Source organism: Rhinoraja longicauda, chromosome 2, assembly GCF_053455715.1.
Source record: "Rhinoraja longicauda isolate Sanriku21f chromosome 2, sRhiLon1.1, whole genome shotgun sequence".
NCBI classification, from domain to species: domain Eukaryota; kingdom Metazoa; phylum Chordata; class Chondrichthyes; order Rajiformes; family Arhynchobatidae; genus Rhinoraja; species Rhinoraja longicauda.
In genome coordinates, this window is record NC_135954.1 from 90,386,163 (window position 1) to 90,408,891 (window position 22,729).

Here is a 22,729-nt window from a genome sequence, read left to right on the forward strand (position 1 = left end):
ATTCACTCTGTTGTCAAAAGCAAGGCACTGCCCCTTTAACAGCTAAGGTTCCTGAATTCAGCCTGCAGAGTCACTCTGAGCAACCAACAATCGTCGCAATAAATACAAGCAAAAGCCATTACAATAACATGCATGTAATCTTTATAGAAAAAGACATTATGCAACAAAAGTATTTTTGTATTAGTATATGGCATCGACAGTATAAACATCATACAAAAAACTTTTACGAACACGGAATGTTTAATGCAGCTGGCTGCATCCTACTAGCACCGACATTCTTACAACTACAGTATTCAGTAGGACCTGCTGGATTTGTAAAGTCGGCTGGTGGAACAACTAATTCTGACTTAGTAGATCTGGTCTTTCCTTTATTTTGATATCCTTCTGTCCAAACTGTACACAATCATCCTTAAAACATTTTGTAAAAGATTGTAAAAATTTAACTGGGTTTCCCATGCCCACCCACCCACCCACCCCTGACTCCCATATATTCCTCTCTCTAAGCATCCGTGGATGCTCTTCTGGTTCAGAAAGTGTCCCTGCAACAATTGTACTTTTAAATTGGTACACATTATCACTATAAATGAAGTTCAGGTAACTTTGTCAGTAAAGTTAGTGCCAATAATTTCTTGTATTTCATCAAATTCCTTTAGTATTACAATAAATTAGAGTTTGAAAAAAAAAAACCCATCAAAATAAACTTCTTGAAGTTTCTAGCACTTTCAAAAAAATTGCACTTGGACATGTGAGCCGATGGGCTTTCATAACTGCATTCTAAAAACAGAACTCTTCAACAGAGATGACTCCTTGCACCACCGCTTGCTGTATATATGACACATCAGGAGCTATACTAAAGGCATCAATCACAATAAAAAGCATACTATCTTTGTAACAACGTTTTTGTTAACATTTTTAAAAAGTTATATCAGTCACCCAAGAATTTTGGGAAGATATGTTTGCAGATTGAAAAAAAAAGTCAGATAACCATTTCAATCAGGTTTCGTTCCCAAGGAGCTGTGTTAGCATTCCCAAAAGCAGCAAGCGGACCGTTTAACGTGTAGGATCCTCCAGAATAAAGAGCCAGGAAATATTCTTGGATATGGACATTAAGAGCTGCTTTGTTGAGTACAGAGGCCAGAGCACCAGCTGTTCCCCCCTCCCCCCCTCCCTCCCAAACACAATCCACTTGGTTGCAGAAGTGTGTATTTGTCAAGAAAAACAAAAGAGGCAACACATCTCAAAAAGGCAGTGTATCCAGAAACAGCTTGTCGATGATAGCTGGGGGTGGCACCAGGTCCTCCAGTTTTAGGTAGAAAATGCGTTGGAGCCCCTGTGTGCAGAGGGAGCGCAGCTGAGGTATGAACCCCACTATCTTGGGTAACGCCTGCCCTTTGCTTTCTCCAGGGCTGTTAAACACGTGTTCCTTCAAGCAACCAATGATCCGGGATTGCAACTCTTCCACTTTCTTTGGTTCTTTTAACCCATGGCGATCTGTGCAGACAAAACAGATAATATTACTGTCAATATGTTAAATATTTTCCTCTCATAATAGATATGCAATATCCACACGGTTTGTTTGCATTTAATTTAGGACTTTTTCAAAATATTCAATCCTAATTATACCATTTTATGGATACATTCAATTAGCAAGTCGTTATTAGTTTCCAGAACCTCGATTTTGGTTCCAGATCTGGTCCCGGTGTTAAGAGGCCAGCCTCTTATCTTGAGATCAAATCCATAGTTCTAGACTCCGTAGTCAAAGGAAATAGCCACTCAGCATCCAACATTATCAAATCGTATTCAGTTCAATGAGATCACCTTTCATTCTTCTAATGTCCACGTGAGAAAAGGTGACTCATAACCTCTCCTCAAGAGATAGCCCGTCATCAATCTGCTTGATGATCAATTTCTTGATTAGCACGGGTGTCAGAGGTTGTGGGGAGAAGGCAGGAGAATGGGATTAGGAGGGAGAGATAGATCAGCCATGATTGAATGGTGTAGTAGACTTGATGGGTTGAATGGCCTACTTCTACTCCTATAACTTGTGATCTTATGATTTCAACATTCACAAGAATATCATTAGATTAAGATCATATACCTCACATTCGCAACTTTACTTCCCACTTAAAACTTTGCTTGCCACTTAAGTTGGCACTTTGCCTTTCATAATTAAAAAAAATATTTATTGTCCTTGTCACCCAAGTATATTGACAGCTCTGGTCGCCGAGTACTGCTGTAGAACTAATTTATGAACACTTTCTCCTACCCTTCTCTGTCATGTATTTCATTTACTCTGTCACCTTGCAAAGATCTATTCTCCCTCTGTTCCACCAATTCCCATTCCTGGTTTTGACGAAGGGTCCCGGAACTGAAATGTTAACTGATTCTCTTTTCACTGATCTGCTAAGTGTTTCCAGCACTTTCTATTTCCATTTAAGATTTACAGTATCTGATTTTTAATGTTCATTCCCTCATTTCCCCTGCTTTTCAGATGGTAAATACATTCCAATTAGAATTTTACATACAAAAATATAGGGAAAACTAAATAATGTAGAAATGAAAATTTTGAAACAAAGACTGAAAATGCTGGAAGTAATCAGCAGGGTGGATAGCATATGTGGATACAGAAAGATAGTTAACATCTCAGGTCAAGAATTATTTAGATGAAAGTTTAGCAACCTGAAACATTGTTGTGGTTTCTCTCTCCACAAATCCTGTAGGGCAGCATGTTCTGTTTGGGGGCTAACAAGGATGATGATATTATGAGGCAGACATTGGAATGTTGAAAAAGTGTTGCCGATGTTGGGGGAGTCCAGAACCGGGGCACACAGTTTAAGAATAAGGGGTAGGCCATTTAGGACTGAGATGAGGAAAAACTTTTTCATCCAGAGAGTTGTGAATCTGTGGAATTCTCTGCACAGACGGCAGTGGAGGCCAATTCACTGGATGTATTCAAGGGAGAGTTAGATATACCTCTTAGGGTTAAAGGAATCAAGGGATATGGGGAGAAAGCAGGAACGGGGTACCGATTTTGAATGATCAGCCAATATCATATTGAATGGCGGTGCTGGCTCGAAGGGCCGAATGGCCTCCTCCTGCACCTGTTTTCTGTGTTTCTATGTTTCTAATATGGCAGGGTTGGGTGTTGAAAGGCAGGGGAAATGGGGAGCAGAAATCAAAAATAATTGTAGATGCTGAAATAGCAATAGAGAGTACTGGAAACTCAGCAGGTCAAGCAGCATCTACGGAAAGAGAAACAGTTAACATTTCAGGTCTGGGACCCTTCATTGAAACTGGGAATGAGTAATGGTGGAACAAAGGGAGAATAAGTTCTTCCAAGGCAATAGTAAAATATATTCTCAGGAAGTAGACAGTTAACGCCCTACCTGATACTCCCCAGTTCTATGCCTTTCTTTCCTCCTTTCAGATACTCCTTAAATCCCAAATCACCACATTCCAAAAGGTCTGCCCTGTTCCTCCCAAGGGGGTTCAATATAAATTATTTAATTGATAATGCTCCTCTAAAATACCTTAGGATTACATACTACATTAATGATGCTGCAGAGCTGATTTTAGGTCAGTATGCTGCCTCCCTGGTGTAAGGTCAAGGATATCACTGACTGAATGCAGAAAACTTGAGGACGAGGGTAAATGTCAAAAGGTCAAGGTCAAAATGAATACTGCAGATGTTGGTTGATGAAAGAACGAGGTCCTGCAGATGACATTAGTTTATGTTGACATCATGTCTGGCGCAGAGATTGTGGGCTGAGGGGCGTGTTCCTGTGCAGTCCTTTGCTATGTTCTTTAGTAATGGGTAGAAGGACATATTTTTGACCCAGAATTTGGGAAGAGCCTGGAATTCACTACCTGAAAGAATAATAGAGGTAGAACCGCCTGTCACATGTAAGTAATAAGGTGTGTATTTGAAGCCCTGTAATGTCTAGGACTATGGACATAGTGCTAGAAAATGATATTGGCCATGTAATTATTTTGCATGCTTTACAGACATTTCTTGAATAGAGGACCTGAATGAATACACCAAAGTTGTTAACAACTTCATAAGGAAATGTGTGGAGGAGTGTGTTCCCACTAAATCCTTCCCAGTATTGCCCAACCAGAAGCCTTGGGTGAACCAAGACAACGTCCCCTCATCGACGGGACAGCGGTGGAGAGAGTCAACAACTTCAAGTTCCTGGGTGTGCATCTCTCTGAAGATCTGTCCAGGACCCAGCACATTGATGCAATTGTAAAGTCGTAAAGAAAGCCCATCAATGCCTCTACTTCCTTAGAAGTTTGAGGAGATTCGGTATGTCAAAGAATACTCTCTTGAACTTCTACAGTTGTAGAGTAGAGCATGGTGACTGTATGCATCATGGCCTGGTTCGATGACGGAAATGTCCATTAATGAAGATATTGGGGTATTATTTTTGTCTTTGCACTGTTATTATATATATATATATATATATATATATATATATATATATATACACACACACACATACAAACAATAACTGTCCAAAGACAAAGATAATGGCCTCAAGTCTATATGGTTCAGAGCTTATTTGGAGTTTGTAATGTTTAATAGTCTAATGGTTGTAGGGGAGAAGCTGTTGAGCTGCTGCAAGAAAGAATTTCATTGTTCCGTTTCGGGACATATGACAATGAAACACTCTTGACTGTCGACTCTTGAGACAGTAGGAAGACTGATGGACATAATGAATAGAAGATGGTGCAAATGAGGGACTGTGGGATTTGCTGTGGGCATGACATTCAAAAACCCATAAGTGAAAGTTAAAAAACTTCCAAATTAGAATACTTTGAATTAATTTAACATAATAGTCTGTGGCGTCAAGGGAACGACATGGTGGTTCGATAGTGACCACACTGACACTCACACTCGGGTGAACCCATATGGTTTATTCTATTTACAGTGGTAAGAAAGTCCAGGACCACATGGGGGCGCTGTCCCTCACTGTCAGAGCACATGTGCAATGATGTTGGCGATCTCGGGCTTGTCCCAGCAGCTTAGTTTTGGTCTTCAAAGGAGGAGGTGTGGCAATCTCAGGCTTCTTCCTGCAGTTTGCCCCAGCCTCGGGTGGAGTGGCTGATGGTACAGATAGACTTCCTGGCAGCTCACCTTTTGGCTTGGAGAGGTGACAATAGCTATCTCTGGATTATCCTAGCGGCTTGTTGTTGCCTCTGTGGTTGTGCAAGCACAGTCCCTCGTTGTCTTGGGCAGAAAGAGGTTCTGGCATCTCAGGCTTGTCCTGGCCACTCAGAATTAGCCTCAGGTAGAGGCGCTGGCAGTCTAGGGCTTCTTTCCAGGTAGTCTAGTCTCTTTGACTCGAATGCCTAGGTTTATAGAAAGTAGGCTGACCAAGTTCAAGTGGCCAACCCATAGCAATAATGCTGGGAATTGGCCTCGTCTGGCCTGCCGCCAGTTAAAGGGATCAGAGCGACATCCAAAGGGAGAGGGTGCTGTCACAGGTCATAGAGTCATACAGCACAGAAACAGGCCCTTTGCTTCACTTCGTCCATGCTGACCAAGATGTCCCATCTAACCTAGTTCTAAGTGCCCACATCCCTCTAAACCTGTCCTATCCATGTATCTGTGCAAACATTTTTTAAATGCTCCAATAATACCCGTCTCAACTACCACACGTGGCAGTTCGTTCCATATACCCACCACCCATTGAATACAATTTTAAAAGATATAATCTCAAAACACCAGAAAATTGTTGAATCTAAAATTATATTTAAGAAAAATATGGGATTGATTTTTACTGTGTGAACCAAGACTTTTTATAACAAAAATGAAGCAATCTTTTACATGCATTGAGTCATACAGCACAGAAACAGATCCTTTAGTCCACCAAATCCATGACAACTATCAATTTACATGAATCCTGTATAAACCCGATTTCTCACTTAACTGACTACATTCCCCCTCCCCACACAGAATCTACCACTCATCCACTCACTGGGGGCAATTCACTTAACCCACCAATCTGCACACCTTTGGGATATGGCAAGATTGGGGGTCGGGGGGGGGGAGGGGGGTGTCGGTAACTGGAGCACCAGGAAGAAACCAATTTGGTCACAAAGAAAACATGCAAAGTTCACACATATAGCACAGGAGATAGTGAGGCAGCTGTTCTATCAATTGTGACACTATGCTGCCCAACTTTTAGTACACTTGCTACTGAAATGAACACAGCAGTATTGATGTTTCCCATTCCTTATCTTACTAAATTTGTTGTTAAGCTGAAAAGATGGAAAGATCCATCATAGGCACATCCTTGACTATTAGGATAATTTCACATCGCCTAATTTTCTGCAAAATATTTATTGGTTGACACAGCAATTTAAAATAGAGACAGCTGCATCTCTTAAAGAAAAAAAAAGATAATTGGTTGGAAGCAGAGATAGGGAGAGAACAGGATAGTGGAATTAATTCCAAATTCCTCATCAAAGATCCTATACAAATAGAAAGAATATTCTTATATCAATCAGTGTTTAATGTATAAGCCACATTGGAGTGTAATTTTGAGACTATAACTGAGAACTATTTCTGGGTAATATTGCAAATTGTTTAGTACTTACTGTGGTACCTGAGCTCTATAATGTCATGAGAAAAAAAAAATTGAATGCTACCCATATGTATGTAGTTTCAATTTCAAAATTAGTAACTTTTTAGAGACTGGCCTGGTGAATAAAGTATGTGGTGCCACACAGCATCTTAAATTTAGCACAAAAAAAAGATATTGCATCAGATATCAAAGTTTTTAAATATCAAAAACAATACTGATTTTCACAACCTTAACATTTAACTTAAGATAGAGAGTGAGGAGACTGTGACAACTAGTATGAGAATCAATGGAAGATCCTGAAAAAAAGTTGGAAAATCCTACCTGTAATCATAACGAGAGCTGCTAGACAAGCAAATGTTGAAACATCAAAGTTAAGGCTTTGCAAATTTGTAGAGAATTCCTTGATTGGATCAAGCCAGTCACCAAATCCACGAAGGCACTGAAGTCGATGCAAAACAAGTCCATTACAGAACACAAACTTGTCCTCTGCTGGGACAGATCTGTAAATAATTATTAAAATTACAGGATTATAATTTGTGTCCATTATATGACAATTTTTAACAAATATAATCATACATTCCACATTCTGTACCATTACAGAAACCATTAAAACATATTCGACCAATATAGGTGCTATTACAATTCTTGTTTGGTTACAACACATTGATGTACATTACATTCTTCACAGGTAGTATCTATAGAAATAGACAGTGACACAGTATTGGCAAATGGGCTTTGAAAAAGGCCCGATTTCTAATCCTGGAGAATAAAGTATGTGGTGCCACACAGCATCTTAAATTTAGCACAAAAAAAAGATATTGCATCAGATATCAAAGTTAGATTGTTCTGTAGCATCCACTTCCTGAATTATTCAACATCTAATTGCTTTAGATAGAAACTATAATGCATATTTTAGAAAATTTGAAACAATGATTTGGTTTAATTTGAACAACACTTCCTTAGTTAATTATTTGTTGCCTAGTTTATTTTGTTTTGCTTTCACTTTGCTTGCCACAGAGATCCATTTCAAGCCGACGTTGATTAAAACAAGCGACAAAATACGAAGCAAAGAGAAACTCCAGAGTAAAATTTTGCTCAATATCTGCCACACAACACAAAGAGGAAAGGAATGATACAAATCTTTTGAGTAATCTCCCAATTTACAACAGAAAATAAAATTAGTTAAATGGGATGACCATCTCACATGCTCTCATGACAATTAATGTTAGAAATATTTGTTATAGCTGATAAGCTTCATAACTTTACAAGGAGATTGGAAGAAATTCCATTTATGCGTGCAAGTAAAATTACTGCAACAAATCCAGCAATGCAATGTACTAAAGTTGAAGCAATAAAAAGGCCATCTCTGATCTATTTTCCTTACCTGGTAAATGATTTACTGCACATTTCCAATACAGTAAACCCTCATTTTAATGGACGCCTTCATAACAGATTTTGGTGATAGCGGACGGACCTGCTGATGCCACCCCCTGGCTCACACAGCTACCCTGGCCACTTATAGGCCCGGCTTCTGATGCCACCTCTGGCTCACAAGGTCCTCCAGCGAGCCCTTCTTCATTCACCGCACAGTCCGGTGAATGTGGCTCACTTTGTAGCTCCTGACAACAGCGCTTTCTTCAGGCCACTGCCACCAACAGGACGTGCCCAGTCACTGTGGGGTTCCCTCTCACCAGCTGCCACTTTTTCCTGTCAGCCGTAGCTTTGTCCGCTCCCCCTTCCACTGCTCCTCCTCGCGACGCTCTATCCACTCCGCCTCGCCCCCTCTCCATAGCCAATGCCTCTTCCTTCTCCGCCGGAGTCGCCGACATACTCCATCTTGGAAGATGTTGGTGACTGTCGGGGAGAGGGAGGAAGAGGAGGCGGTGGAGCGGGGAGCAGACTAAGTGACGGCCGACAGGAAGTAGTGGCAGCTGGTGAGAGGGGAGAGAGCCCCATGGTGACTGAGCACATCTTGTCGTTAGCAGCGGCCTAACCAAAGAATTGATGGCCGGGAGCTACAATGTGAGCTGCAACAATAGCTGTATCAACCAGACCTTGTGATAGCTGGTGAAGAAGGACTTGCTGGTGCAGACCAGCGGCATTGGCACCTCGTTTTAAGGTAAAACAACACAAAGTGCTGGTGTAACTCGGCAGACTGAATCAGTCTGATGAAGGGTCACAATGTCACCCATACATGTTCTCCAGATGCTGAGTTACTCGAGTAGTTTGTGCCCTTTTGTGTATTGACTGTCATCTGCCGTTCTTTGTCCAACGATGTACAATGATAATACCTTACTTGGTTATAGCAGACAATCGTCAATAACGGACACCATTTCCCCCCTCTACGGCCCATTCTCACAAGAGTTTACTGTATATAAAAAATAATGCATATCCTTTAAAAATATCTTCCATATACCACTGATTAGTTGCAGAAGATTATTTTCAGTGGGAGGGGCATCAATAAATTGTGCATTGTCATTTAAAGGGTATATTCTAATCTGATATTGTGAAAAACTTCTTATAAAATATAATTTTACACTTGGAAACCATCAAATTTACCTGTGAGAAAGTCTCAGTACATAGAGTTCGAGGAAGGCAGATTCAATGAGTAAAGTCTTATCTTCCTTCGGAAGATCACTGAATCCAGGTATTTTTTCAGCCCAATTCTGAGTGACCTCCATCGAGGTAGCAAGGAGTTCATAGAACTGATGCACATACTCAGAATCGTTTCCAGTTGTTGGCTGTTCAGTAGCACAGAACTGCAAGTAAGGAATAATATGTCGGTCAAAGTCATGAAAGCAAATTTAATTCTCCAAAAGGCAAAATTGCAATAAGTAATAAAGAGATTCACAAGGTTTTTGAAAGATATTATTGAGCAAAAAGGATTTGAGCTACAAAACATTCTATTTCACTATAGAATTATGGAGTTTATTTTCATTATTATTGGAAATCCTTTTTCTAATAATAGAAAATTGATTCTATTATTCAGTTTTTCAAGGAGATAATTTTCAATATTATTAGAAATCAGTTTCGGGTACATCATAAAGCATTATTGTAGGGCATAAACAACAAATCCAAATTGTACTTAAGAAAACAGTTTTTAGTTGTTAACGATAATTGAACAAACTTATTGAATTGAAATATAATCTCCAGAAGCATGTGACAATCATATACATTTACACAGACATTCATCGTCTACTCAGATGCAAAAGACGCTTCAATGCCTACTGATTTGAGCAAACAATATTCTAGGAAATTATCAGAATTTCCAAGTTGTATTCAATTGAAACATTCTGTAAACTTTAAATTGTCAATAAGACTATTGATGAAATGACAAAATATCTCTGAAGAAATATGTTTTAAAGATAATGCCAGACACCACCAAGCACAGTAGGAAGAGCATTAAAGATTCTGAGCTTCCATTTCAAAATACCCTAAAAATTCCAACACTAAAAAAAAATCTAAAATCCATTTGTACTAATTGCAAGTTTTATTGTTGGACGTAGATTTTAATTTACTGGAACAATTTTGTCCTTCATTGCCAGGGCAAAGGTTTTTTTTTTACTATTAAAATACAAAAATCACTTCGGTTTCTGTCTTTGAAAACAATTAACAATGGGCACCTATGCAAATAATTGTTCTTTTTTCTTGCAAATAAAATAAACTTTGAAGACATCAAATGTGGAAAAATGGTACAACTTCTCAGCGGAAAATAATAGAAATATTGATACTTCTAGATGTATTTCAGGGTTAATGCAGAATACATAAAGAACTTCAACCATCTACTTCCCATCTGATCATTTAATTGAAATCTTAAATCTTTTATGATAAAGATCCTGCTAACCGGAGAAAATGTTTGTTTATAAACTTGGGATCATATGGATTTGTGTAACATTTGCTTCATCACCTTGCACTAAACGTTATTTCATTTCCTTGCACTAAACGTTATTCCCTTATCATGTACCAATACACTGTAATCACTAAATTGTAATCATGTATTCTCTTTCCACTGACTGGATAACAAGCAACAAAAGCTTTACACTGTACCTCGGTACTCATGACAATAAACTGAAGTGAAACTGAAGCTATTAGATACCATGACATTTACCAAATGACCCAGGAACAATGACTACTTTTCCATAAAAATGTATATTCATTCCGTTCTACAATGCAACGTAAGACAACACAGTTGTATTTCTAAATCAGAAGCGCAGGGTTTTAAGGATTTTGATAGAAGATCACAAAATAACACGTACTAGCAATTATCAATGAATTAAAAAAGTAATGCACCTCTCGTTTCACAATGGCAGCTTTGTTGCCAGTGGTATTAGATGCAATGTACTTTTCTCACAATGTTGACATTTGTACAGATCGTTGCTTACCTGGGAGTAATTGTGACTGCTGGGGGTGGAGTCCACAAGTGCCCGCACAAGGGCATTCATAAAACTGATTGGAGGAGAGGGTGGGGATGGCTCCTGGAGAGGGCTCTTTGGTTTGGAAGGCAGTCGACCCCTTCTCCCTTTTAAACTATCAGTACGGACCACTGGAGAAAGAGAGACCAAGTCAAAAAACAGTTCCAACATACAAATCACATATCATAAAGATTGAGAATTAAATAACTCAAATAGAGTTAAGATATATCATTTTCCGTATTAGCATCCACATTGTTTGGAATGTGGGTTAAATGTATTGCAATTATATTTTATGCTGCACAGTGTAATTTTTTTTGTAAAGCCTTTTCAAAACTAGGGATCTTTAATTTGATAAAACATTAAAGTTATGTTGCCTTTGATATATAATCAGAATGGATTGTGGTTTGGCTCTTTGTTATTTGGATTTCCTCTCTGGTACATTCCGAATAGCCTATATTACCTTCCTGGCCTACTAGCTATTTGCAGCATGCTTTTGAAGATGTTTTTAAGAAAACAGGAAATGTACAGAGTAGACTGTTAAAACTTGTAGATTGGCATTATCCTGTTTAATCCATCTGTTACTCTAAATTGTCATTAGCACACCCATTCAGAACAGTGGCAAATCATCGACAAGCAAATGTTAACCCCCACGGTCTGACCTTTAGTGTTTCATTACAACAAGAGGGTAGAGTGGATTAGATCGGCCTGGGAGGCTGCTGTTGTACTCTGACAGTTGACAGCACTCACCTTCTTTGACCATCCCTACGCTGAGACATTTCTGGAACCTGCAGTACTGGCATCGATTGCGCCGCCTCTTGTCCACAGGACAATTTTTATTCGCTAGGCAAACGTATTTTGCATTTTTTTGCACCGTTCTCTGCAAAGAGAAAAACAAATGTTAATACAGAATGTTTCCCGAGCAAAATTTAGCTGACAAAGCTGACTCTAATTATGATATGAAATGCGCCAAAGCTACTCGGATAATTAGATAAAATTAATTTCCTAACACGTTAGCCTGCAGGAAAACAATTTTACTGGTGTTAGCTCCTGACAATGAGAATCAGTCAGATTCGTGGCGGAGAAACTCTCAAGAGACAGGCAGCTTTAAATGATAGAATTATTTCTGAAATTACCGGGTCATCACATTATACCGCCGAGCATAATATCCCTCTCTTCTAATATACCTTCGGGGATCATTTTCCACTTGGCTTATTCCCGGGGTGATTACTGGCCTTATTAAAGAAATTTGAAATGGTATGTAGTAGCGTTTCTTTAACTAGCAGAGCTTTAAAATAAAAATGAAACTAGTCTGGATTTTGCTAATCAAGAGTGATCAGTACATTTCAAATCACATTCAGTGTCAAATTTTAATTAAATACTATACATCTTTCATTTTTTACAAAAAGCAAGATATAGCTAGATTACTGCTAACGGTTTAAGTTAGCTGTACGGAATTTAAACCTGCTTCTGGGCAGAGAATAGACTTTTTGTTTACATAGTCTGGAATTAGGGAATCTCCATTTTGCTTGTTTAGACAGGATTATTGATCAGGCTGAAAAAATGCTGAATCACTGTGTCTATACAAACAAAAACAGTTCTGTTATAAATGTAGGAAGATAGGTTAAATTGACAAATTAAGTTAATTAATTCTTGGCAACAATGAACTGTTTGGGAGATTTTTTCATTCTATTCTGTCCGAAGATGAAACATCTGATTCACAATTTTGTAAGTGAGACTCGGCCCTTGCACCTAAGATGAGGTATTATTCCAGCCAGTCTGAAGTTACAGCGCAGCTGTTTAGTGCATTTCATATCCTATTAGACTTAATTCTGGCTGCGATAAGTGCAAATATGAAGAATAAGATAGATTTCCAAATACGTTGTTCAGGTGTACATGTTACAGGTTAGCAGAAGACACAGTTTCTACAATAAGGTGGAGAAACGCTGTATGGCATTTTACTATTTTGGTGATACTCGTTTATTTCTGGTATTTCATTTCCAATTATATTAGTGTTTTAGCATGTTCATCTTAGTAATTCATTTTGTAATAACCAAGCGTTCTTTCCAGATCTTAAATTACTGTGAAATATTTTCTCTTTCCAGACCGCAGCAGTCATTTGTAATATTATTCATGAAGCGCTTTTTCATAAAGCATAGAGAATGCTTGCAGCAGAGGAAACCATTCTACCCATCATGCTGGTGCCTGCTGTAACAGATCAACCCACAAGCCTTTTCTCCATATCCTTGCTGACTTTGCCATAACCTATATTTGTCTAGTTCCACAATGGAACTTTCCTCCACCACATCTGCAGACAGTGCATTCTACAAAGGTTTGTCCTCATGTACTCTTAATTTTCCACCCCCCCCCTAATTTATACCTGTGTCTGCTAGACCACGACCCTTCCAATAATGGTCACAGCCTTCCACTATTCATTTTGTCCAGACCTCTCGTCAGTTTATAAACTTTTATCCCATCTCCCCTAGGCATTCTCTTCAAAGAAAGTAGGCCCAGCCTGTCCTAGTAACTCTGCTCCTCAAGCCAAGAACCATTCTCCTGGTACTTTCTAGAACCTTTCAAATGCCTTCACAACCTTTCTACAAGGTGGCCCTAAACTGGTCGCCAATGGGGAATTGCTCAACCAGTTCTTGTCAAACCACTTTCCTGCTTTGGTGGTGATGGTTGGTGCACAATGAACCCTAACCTCGTCAACAAGTGTGTTTTCTCCCTAAATATTTCATTTATAGAACATGTAATAGGCCATTCGACCCACAATGTCTGTGCCAAACATGAGGCCATAAACTACTCCTATCTGCCTGTACATGGTCCCTATCCTTCCATTCCCTGCTTATCCATATGCCTGTCTAAACACCTCTGCCTGTCTCCGACTACATCCTATCTTTGTCCTGCCCCCTCCCCTGACATCAGCCTGAAGAATGGTTTCGACCCGAAACGTCACCTATTCCTTCTCTCCTGAGATGCTGCCTGACCCGCTGAGTTACTCCTGCATTTGTGTGTCTACCTCTTAAACGTTGTTCATTTCCTGGAATGTATTTGCATTCGATAAGAAAGATGACAAGCAGTAATAAAAATGTACAATTCCAGCATGATATATCCAAAAATTATTTGAAAAATGAAGGGCCGATTTAAATTTAACATTAGATTGTAGTCACAAGCGCCCAACAACATGCTATTGGCCTTGAGATTCTTCTCGTTGCAACTTACACTGAGGACTTGCTACCACTTCTAAAAGCACTGGGTGCATCCCCTCGCAATCCGGTTCACCAAAGTAAACAAGTTCAACTTATCTTAAAATGTCAGCATTCGAATGGTATGTACACCACAGCGGTATTACGTGATTTTGCCCACAAGCTGTGTTGTTTTTTTTTGTGTAATCTATTGTTTACCTTTGCAAGCAACTACACAGTTTAAAAAAAACTTCCTTTGCAAAATACGTGATTGAGGGATGTATTTGACAACATTAAGAGAAGCGGTACCTTGAAGAACCCCTTGCATCCCTCGCAGGTCCTGACTCCATAATGTTGGCAGGCTGCATTATCTCCACAGACAGCACACATCCCCTCTGCAGAAGATGACCCTCTGTTCGGGGGAGAGGGTAGGCTTTGGCTACTCTGGCCAACAGCCATTGGGTGGAAGCCCAAACCGGACCCCTTGACCAAGTGTAGCGGGTATTGATGAGTGTCCATGACGGACTGTGCAGACGCACTCTCGGCTCCTATGGGCATGTTCAGTGTGGGCTCGTAACACATGTGGCTGCTGGAGGCCGGAGTGTGTGGCGGAGAATGCTTGAAGGCGAACACTGGAAACCGCGGCGGTGCGCTCTTCAAAGATGAGGCATCCAAGATGTGACCCGAGGCCATGCAAGTCTGGGCCACTGGAGGCAACGTGTGAGGCTCATCCCATATGGACGACTGCGGAGTTGTGAACTGCGGCGTTGTGGGAGTTGATGGGGGAGACTGCTTGAAGTAAATGGAGGTCGACGGCATGATATCCTCGGTTTGATGTTGAATCGGTGGCTGGTAGCTGTGGTGGGAGGCATCCTCCAGTTTAATGAGGGGTCTGTGCGATGAGGAAGAGTGCATTTGATACACACACGATGGTTTGAACTCGTAACTGCCCGAGTAGCCAGTCTCCATGAAGGTGCTGAAACTGGGCAAGGACGTAGTGGCTGTGATTTCAGTGCTGCCCATGTCCATGCCAAACTTCATGTAGGGGGATTCAGTGTGCACCAGGTCAGAGCTGTAATCTCCACCATAAGCATAACTCTGGGCTGCAAAGCTGGCACCTTGTGGCGACGAGCTGTACTGAGTCTGCACACAGGGCATGTCTAAGGAGAAACAAACATTACGAAATTAAAATGTGGGAACACTAAGATTTAATTTGTTATAATCTCTTGCATTCGTTTTATTTTTAATTAGCATCTACACCGCTTGCTTTGTGTACATTCACACTGTTGTAGAAAAGAATCGTTATTCTATGAAAACTAACCAGACAGATCAGGTGTATATTTCTAACTTTAACGCGCTCATTACATCCTATGAAAATAATTGCATCTCACTGGCACATTTTCCTCTTGTAGTTAATCCTCATTTATGGAATTCACCCATTAAAAGTTATAATTCAGATCAGCAGCCGATGCCTATCCATGTTCTCCAGAGATGCTGCCTGAACCGCTAAGTTACTCCAGCACTTTGTGGGCTTTTTTTTTGTGTTTGTAAACCGACATCTGCAGTTCCTTGTATTCAAAGGTTAAAACTCTCGGCATTAATTTGGTAGTAACTGATATATTATATATATATAACTCTTCATAGCCTCCAATTTAACCGAGCTTATTCTTAAATGCAAAACGGCGGATAACTGCATCTATGACACTGCGCTTTGCACATATCGTAACCTGGTGCATAACCCTACGTATGTCCTTTACTCTCAGAAAACTTGCGAAAAAAAGTATTAGAAAATACCTGCGCGCGCCCGGCGTTGGGGAAGGGGCGTTATTGCTCACTCTGTACTAACATTTATATAAAGTAAATTATCTTCTGCGTAATATTGCCAGATCACTTAAAGATTTCCGTTTAGTGATGAGATAAGCTCACAGAGCCGGACTTCGGAAACGTGCAATGATTTTTGAAATTAGTCACAACGACGATTTTTTTTTATTAGTACGGGTGTCAGAGGTTATGGGGAGAAGGCATGAGAATGGGGTTAGGAGGGAGAGATAGATCAGCCATGATTGAATGGCGGGGTAGACTTGATGGGCCGAATAGCCTAATTCTGCTCCTAACACTAATTCTGCTCCTTATGAATTTTGCCCCCTGTCAACCAAACCGTTCGCAGGGTGTGACTAAACAGAAGTCATATGATCTTAGTTTTACCAATGCGTTACTCAGCAATAGATTGTTCGAAATGATCCTGACAGAAGCGAAATCACCAACCAAGTGTAGTTAAGAGCAAAGAGGATTTCTAGCAAGAAATGCGCAAAAGAACGTCATATTTCGACAAGATATTTATCGAAATCTACTTCTAGTTTCCACTATAAAAGAGACAGCGTATATCCAACAATTCCTGGACTAACTAGGAATGAATAGACGATACCAGGTAGAACGACTCATAAAGAACAAATAACTGGAGATGGGTCTGTAGATTAGATAAACAATTGTAGATAAATTGATTTAACAAGATAATCCAGACATTCAGGCTGGAAGGAATAGATGACGTTTCGGGTCGAGAAGGGTGTTGAAGAAAGGTCTCGACCTGAAACGTCACCCATTCCTTCTCTCCAGAGATGCTGCCTGACCCGCTGAGTTACTCCAGCACTTTGTGTCTACCTTCGGTGTAAACCAGCATCTGCATTCCTTCCTACACCAGCCATTCAGGTGTTATTGGTTTATGTTACAGTCGGTTCACTCGCCTTTATCGATACATAATCGGAGCAAAAGGTCTGTCTGCGCATTTGTTATATTCAGCTATAGGGACGTCTGCGCATTTAGGTTTGTATATTCCTCTGTTGTTTCTTGTGACATTTAGAGGGTTTATCTGTCTACGTTTATTTTTGAATAAAGTTCTGTATAAATAGAGCTTTGTTCGTATTTAAACTCGTGGATGTATGCAGGGTGCTATACACAAAGTCCATAGATACATAAAGTTCTTCATGCACGGAGACCCCTAACCCGCTGAGTTACTCCAGCTTTTTGTGTCATGGATACATAGATAATAAATAAGTGCAGGATTCGGCCCTTCGAGCCAGCACCGCCATTCAATGTGATCATGGCTGATCATCCACAATCAGTACCCCGTTCCTGCCTCCTCCACATGCCCCTTGATTCCGCTTGCCCTCAGAGCTCTAACTAACTCTCTGTTGAATGCATCCAATGAATCGGCCTCCACTGCCTTCTGAGGCAGAGAATTCCACAGGTTCACAACTCTCTGGGGTGGCATTTTTTCCCCTCATCTCAGTTCTAAATGGCCTACCCCTTATTCTTAAACTGTGGCCCCCTGGTTCAGGACTCCCCCAACATCGGGAACGTTTCCTGCATCTAGCGTGTCCAATTCCTTAATAATTTTATATGTTTCTATAAGATCCCCTCTAATCCTTCTAAATTCCAGTGAATACAAGCCCAGTCGCTCCAGTCTTTCACCATCTGACAGTCCCGCCATTGTCTATGTATCTGACCGTTGGATATAATAGGCACGTTTCTACTTAAAATAAAATAATAAGGGCCCTGTCTGTATACGTGCTTGTTTCTACATAGAGGGGCGGCGATTATTTTCAGGATACTTTTGTTCTTCTTTTCTTGGTCAGATTTTAGGATATGTCGACCCCTAGCCAACGCACCTCCCAGACCTCTAGATTTAAGACCAGAAAATCCAACGATTTCCAGTAATGTTACCACATTTCCAAGTGATCCACTGAGAAAGTATAAATACGACATTAAAGTGGAAATGGGGAAAACAAACAGAAGAATGAATGCGAGACAGGAAAGTAAACAGCCGAGAAATAACGGAATGCCACGAGAACGAAAAATAAAGTGATGGATGTGCCCCTGAACAGCAGTTTCCACCCCCCACAACAAGGCACATGGAAAATCTCCTGATTTTGCAACGAACCTTCACGTGTGTAATACACTTGTGGGTGTATGCTGCTGTTTACATACAACCATGTAGCCTCCAGTGTGTACCTGTGTGTGCTGAGGAAGGGAGATATGTGGCTCGCTGAATGTTGGCTCGGTGGGCTGCCAGAGGCTCGGCCGCTGTCGATGCGTAGTCTGTGGATTGGCCGCTCTCGGCACTTGGAGGCACTGAGTCGGCGTTCGGACTCGCTGGGGGAAGTTCTTGCGAACCAAGATCTGCAGAGAACAACAAGGCGTCAGAGTTGGAGGAATTGTGAAATGTCCTTCCCTTTGTCCAGACCAGTGAAAGGAAAATCAGATTTGAGACATCTGAGAATGGGACCCCTCACAAAAGATCACACAACATCAAGAGTTCAATAGAAACACCAGGAAAACAATTCTCTAAAAAACTGACCAAAGATAGACACAGAATGCTGGAGTAACTCAGCGGGTCAGGCAGCATCTCTGGAGAGAAGGAATGGGTGACCTTTCGGGTCGAGACCCTTCTTCAGACGGTTTAAACCTGCACCTGCAGTTCCTTCCTACTCTAAAATTGACCACCTACATAAGAACGAACGTGGGATATATTCTAAAATGTTTGTCAAGAAAATTTACTGCCTCAAATTGACTGCATTTTGCACCAACTTAAAATACCAGCCCCTCTTCACAAATGTATGAACGACGATTCAGTACAGCGGAAACTTATCCGAATAGAAACTCAACTCAGTCTAGTCGAAGCGAGCCCCCCTACTCTCGGTTGGTGCAGAGACCACGGCGAAATAGTTACTGTCCCTCGACTAGAGTTGCACAGCGATGGTTAGGGAAAGTTGGCAAATATCAGCTACTCTTGTGCTTCCTGCCTTCGCTGGGATGTCAGAGTGGCCCAGTCTCTGGTATCTAGGGTTAAGTGCCAGTGTCGCTGCACATACTCTCCATGTAATGTGTCGCTATGGGAAGAAACACGACTGTCCGACATGCCTGCTGATCACCGAGCATTTTTACTAAATCAATGGGTTGAAACGCATTCACAGAAACGCCCACGGCGATATTAAGCGCGGACCATTTAACCTTTGCCATCGTTTGTCCTACTCATCGCCAGGAATCGATCTCGGCTGGTGGAGTTGTAGCGCCCCCTCACAATTTATTTAATGTGACGCCCGTCTCGAAACTTTCCAAAGTTGAAGAGATGTCTTTATTTTATCTTTATGGCAAGTTTAACAAGGACATAACACGGTAACATTTAAATTTAACAAACATCTACCGGTTGGCTAGCCAAAACAGTGCCAATCAACGTACTCCTGTATAAGTAGTATAAGAAGATAACTGCAGATGCTGGTACAAATCGAAGGTTTTTAGAAGATAATATCAGTCTGAAGAAGGGTCTCGACCCGAAACGTCACCATTCCTTCTCTCCCGAGATGCTGCCTGACCTGCTGAGTTACGCCAGCATTTTGTGAATACTCCTTTATAAGAGTAGGGAGGAACTGCAGATGCTGGTTCACAACATTTTGGAGTAACTCGGCGAGACAGGCAGCAAACCGACAGACAGACAGACAGACACAGACGGACAGACAGACAGACAGCGGGACAGGCAGCATCTCTGGAGAGAAGGAATGGGTGACGTTTCGGGTCGACAAGGATGTTGAAGAAGGGTTTCCACCAGAAACGTCACCCATTCCTTCTCTCCAGAGATGCTTTGCCTGTTCCGCTGAGTTACTACAACATTTTGTGTCTACTTTATATGACGAAGGCTAAGATTTTAGTGACAACTTTAAAGCACCCATAAAATATAAACCAATTAGAGATCCTGTAAGAAAATAACTGCAGATGCTGGTACAAATCGAAGGTATTTATTTCACAAAATGCTGGAGTAACTCGCTCAGGCCAGGCAGCATCTCAGGAGAGAATTAGAGATCCTAATTGAAATGACTGCCCAAAAGACGTTCTCTTCCGTACGTTTTTCCCATCTCTTGAAAAATGTAATTCTTCCCTATCAGGATTGCCCGGGTATTCAGAGAACAGTTCCCTGGACAGTTTAATGCTGGCCCGGGTACGAAACCGCACCGAGGCGCTTTCGTGCAAGTTTTATCCCTGCCATCCTCACACCCACCGTCACCCGCGCCTACAGGAAACCCTCCCTGGAAATAGGAAAGGACATACCGTATTCGGGGTTACATTGTCGTCTATAATCCTTTACATTCACGTTAAAGGGAATTCGTTCTTTTTCCAGACCGCCCCCTCCTTAACTTCTTGAAATGTTCTTAATAGTTTGCAATTGAGTTTTTAAAAAAACCTCACTCCGTCAAAACTACATTTAACGATATATTGGTTGACTCTTTTGCACATTATGTCTCCCTCAGAGGAATGCTCTAAATCAGCTGGTTACCTAGAGAACTGGCAAGCTCTCTTTAAACATTCTCCTCATTACCAGCTGCCCCCTTCTCCCATACAGCAGCCGGGCCATAATACAAACCGCGGGGATATCTTAATTTAGCGTAAATTATGTGCGAGTGCGAGTATGATTGTGAGAGAAAACTTATTGCACCCTCTTTCAAAAAGACCAAGACACAAGCTTCGCTGGGCGTCAGACAACCGCCCGTGGCAGGGAAGTATAATTAACAATTGTGAGAAATTAAATGCGCTAAACGTATGAAATACAACCAAATTGAATCAGCGTCACATGCCCTTGGAGCAAGAGGTTTTCATGGCTGAGTGGCCATACTTGTAACACAATTACAAGTCACCTAGTTGCGTAAAGCATGTCCCAGAAAATTATTAAAGTCTCCCAATCCGCTACCTTACTTCCAGCAGATACGATGCACTGAACATTACTGTCCTTTCAATTTCAAAGAAACCTGTCAAGATATCCACCAGGTGTACAATGGCACAATGGAATATATAGTTACCGTGGGGTTATAGGGACTGCGTAATGATGTTTGATTGCTGATTTCCCAATTAATATATTCTATGGCACTATATACGATGGCCTGTCCCCATTTAATGACTTTCGCAGATTCACAAACTGACAGTGTCGTGCCGGGGCTCGGCCTTCACTGAAATATGACATTTACAGCCATCTGTCAATTGAACATTTGGACTGTTGAATCGTCCGCTCGCAACCTTACACTTTCTAATTTCGACAATAAGAATGTATTTCAATATTCCAGTACTGGAAAGTCCAATTTAAATACCCAATCTACAAGAAACGTGCTTATCTTACTGTTACAAAATATTACTCAACTAAAAGTAAAAGTTAAGCAGACGCGTTTCTGAAAGCGAAACTATTAATAAAATACATAAACATTTGAAGACAAAACTTAGACCAGATCCATAGATGATCATACGTGTCGGATAAATAGAGTCTACAATTACGCGGCGATATTTCTTAACTGAAACTTTGAATATTTAGGACCACGTCCCAAACCAACGTGCGGAATAATAATCAGCGTTAATTCTATTCCAAGGCACTACATATCAGCTTTATAAACAAACCGGCACGATAACCACTTCACAATACGTTTGCAGTGGAATCAAATAGACACTAAATATCCTTACACTTTCACGAGAACTATTTATATACACAGAAAAGTGTAAGGCAAATCGCATCTATTCACAACACCATACCAAACACCCAGTCTGCAGCATTGCATTACCATGACAACTACCAGAAATACCTTAATACCCGCCGATCTCCGATTGTCACACACGCGGAAAGCAGTTGATTAACCCATAAATTCTCAAGGCACAGGGGACGGCATAAAATGACAAGTTCCATGGCATGTTCCAATCAGCGTTAACAAAGCAAAACCATTACTTCTCTTTGAATTGCTCGTCCTACAGCATATCCTTTCTAACTTTTATGATGTCCAGTTAGTAACTTATTGATACGTACTTGCTTGCTGTGACGGTTCCGTCTTTACATGTAATCAAATAGCCTTCCAAGTTGCGAGATGTCCAAGCTTAATAATCATGGGTATTATCCAGAGACAGTTGTCTTTAAAATATCACTCCCAATGAATGATTTAGTTCTGGTGCAGGTCCGGAGTCTTCTTCTCCTTCACGCGGTTCATCAGTGGATTAAAGTGCTTGAAACTGCTCCTCTGCCCCTTTTTTTCCTGTGTTGTGAACGCTCCTCCGATTGCAATGTGCCTTTGTTTATGTGCAGACAGGACAGATATCGGTACAATCCCCTGACTTTGTGAGCGTCATTTATGTTTGAGGAGGGGGCGGGGGTTGCAGGAGCTGCTCGCCGATTGGTCGAACGCCGGCATCTCCATAAGAGCGGCTGGAATGCAGCCGACGTCAATTGTGACGTCTCCGTGCCGTACACGTCACGGCGCGACACGTCAGCTGCCCTCTGTGCTCCATTGTGTTGTTGGAATGCAGCGAGCGCGCGCCCGCGAGAGTGCGCGTGCAACGCGCTGGGACGATGACGAGAGCCGCTGAAAAAGGGGGAGCGCTCCTCTATTGACATTGTCGATGCAAACCCCCCTCCTCCCTCCCCACACATCGCCCGCGGGCGTCCAATGGCGGGGTGCCGGGCGGACGTTCCATGGAACGCCGACCCCCTCCCCCGGCCGCGGCCACACCTTCCGGACTCCGG

The 22,729-nt window shown here is 41.3% G+C and overlaps 1 protein-coding gene across 3 annotated transcripts; it reads right to left on the bottom strand.

Moving 5' to 3' along the window:
• Positions 1-480: 480 nt before the first annotated feature.
• nr4a3 (nuclear receptor subfamily 4, group A, member 3) lies at positions 481-22,382 on the bottom strand. 3 transcript variants are annotated; one of them, XM_078429151.1, is made up of 8 exons: positions 22,019-22,382; positions 18,196-18,363; positions 14,497-15,347; positions 11,750-11,879; positions 10,973-11,133; positions 9,150-9,349; positions 6,912-7,090; positions 481-1,491 (listed from the first exon to the last, which is right to left on the bottom strand). In XM_078429151.1, exons 3-8 carry the CDS (start codon positions 15,343-15,345, stop codon positions 1,238-1,240), a joined length of 1,773 nt encoding a protein of 590 aa, XP_078285277.1. In that variant the 5' UTR covers positions 15,346-15,347; positions 18,196-18,363; positions 22,019-22,382; the 3' UTR covers positions 481-1,237. The 3 variants fall into 3 exon arrangements, with proteins under 3 accessions (XP_078285277.1, XP_078285288.1, XP_078285299.1); XM_078429162.1 differs by lacking the exon at positions 18,196-18,363; XM_078429173.1 differs by lacking the exons at positions 18,196-18,363; positions 22,019-22,382 and adding an exon at positions 18,125-18,160.
• Positions 22,383-22,729: the final 347 nt, after the last annotated feature.

What these genes read in the sequence shown, in the direction of transcription:
- nr4a3 (XM_078429162.1), bottom strand. Translation starts at nt 15,345, where the DNA reads ATGCCCTGTGTGCAGACTCAGTACAGCTCGTCGCCACAAGGTGCCAGC. An exon ending in CGTAGGGATGGTCAAAGAAG is followed by an intron (nt 11,134 to 11,749) that starts GTGAGTGCTGTC and finishes CTCTTTCTCCAG; the next exon opens with TGGTCCGTACTGATAGTTTA. An exon ending in GCAGTCACAATTACTCCCAG is followed by an intron (nt 9,350 to 10,972) that starts GTAAGCAACGAT and finishes CCTTACTTGCAG; the next exon opens with TTCTGTGCTACTGAACAGCC.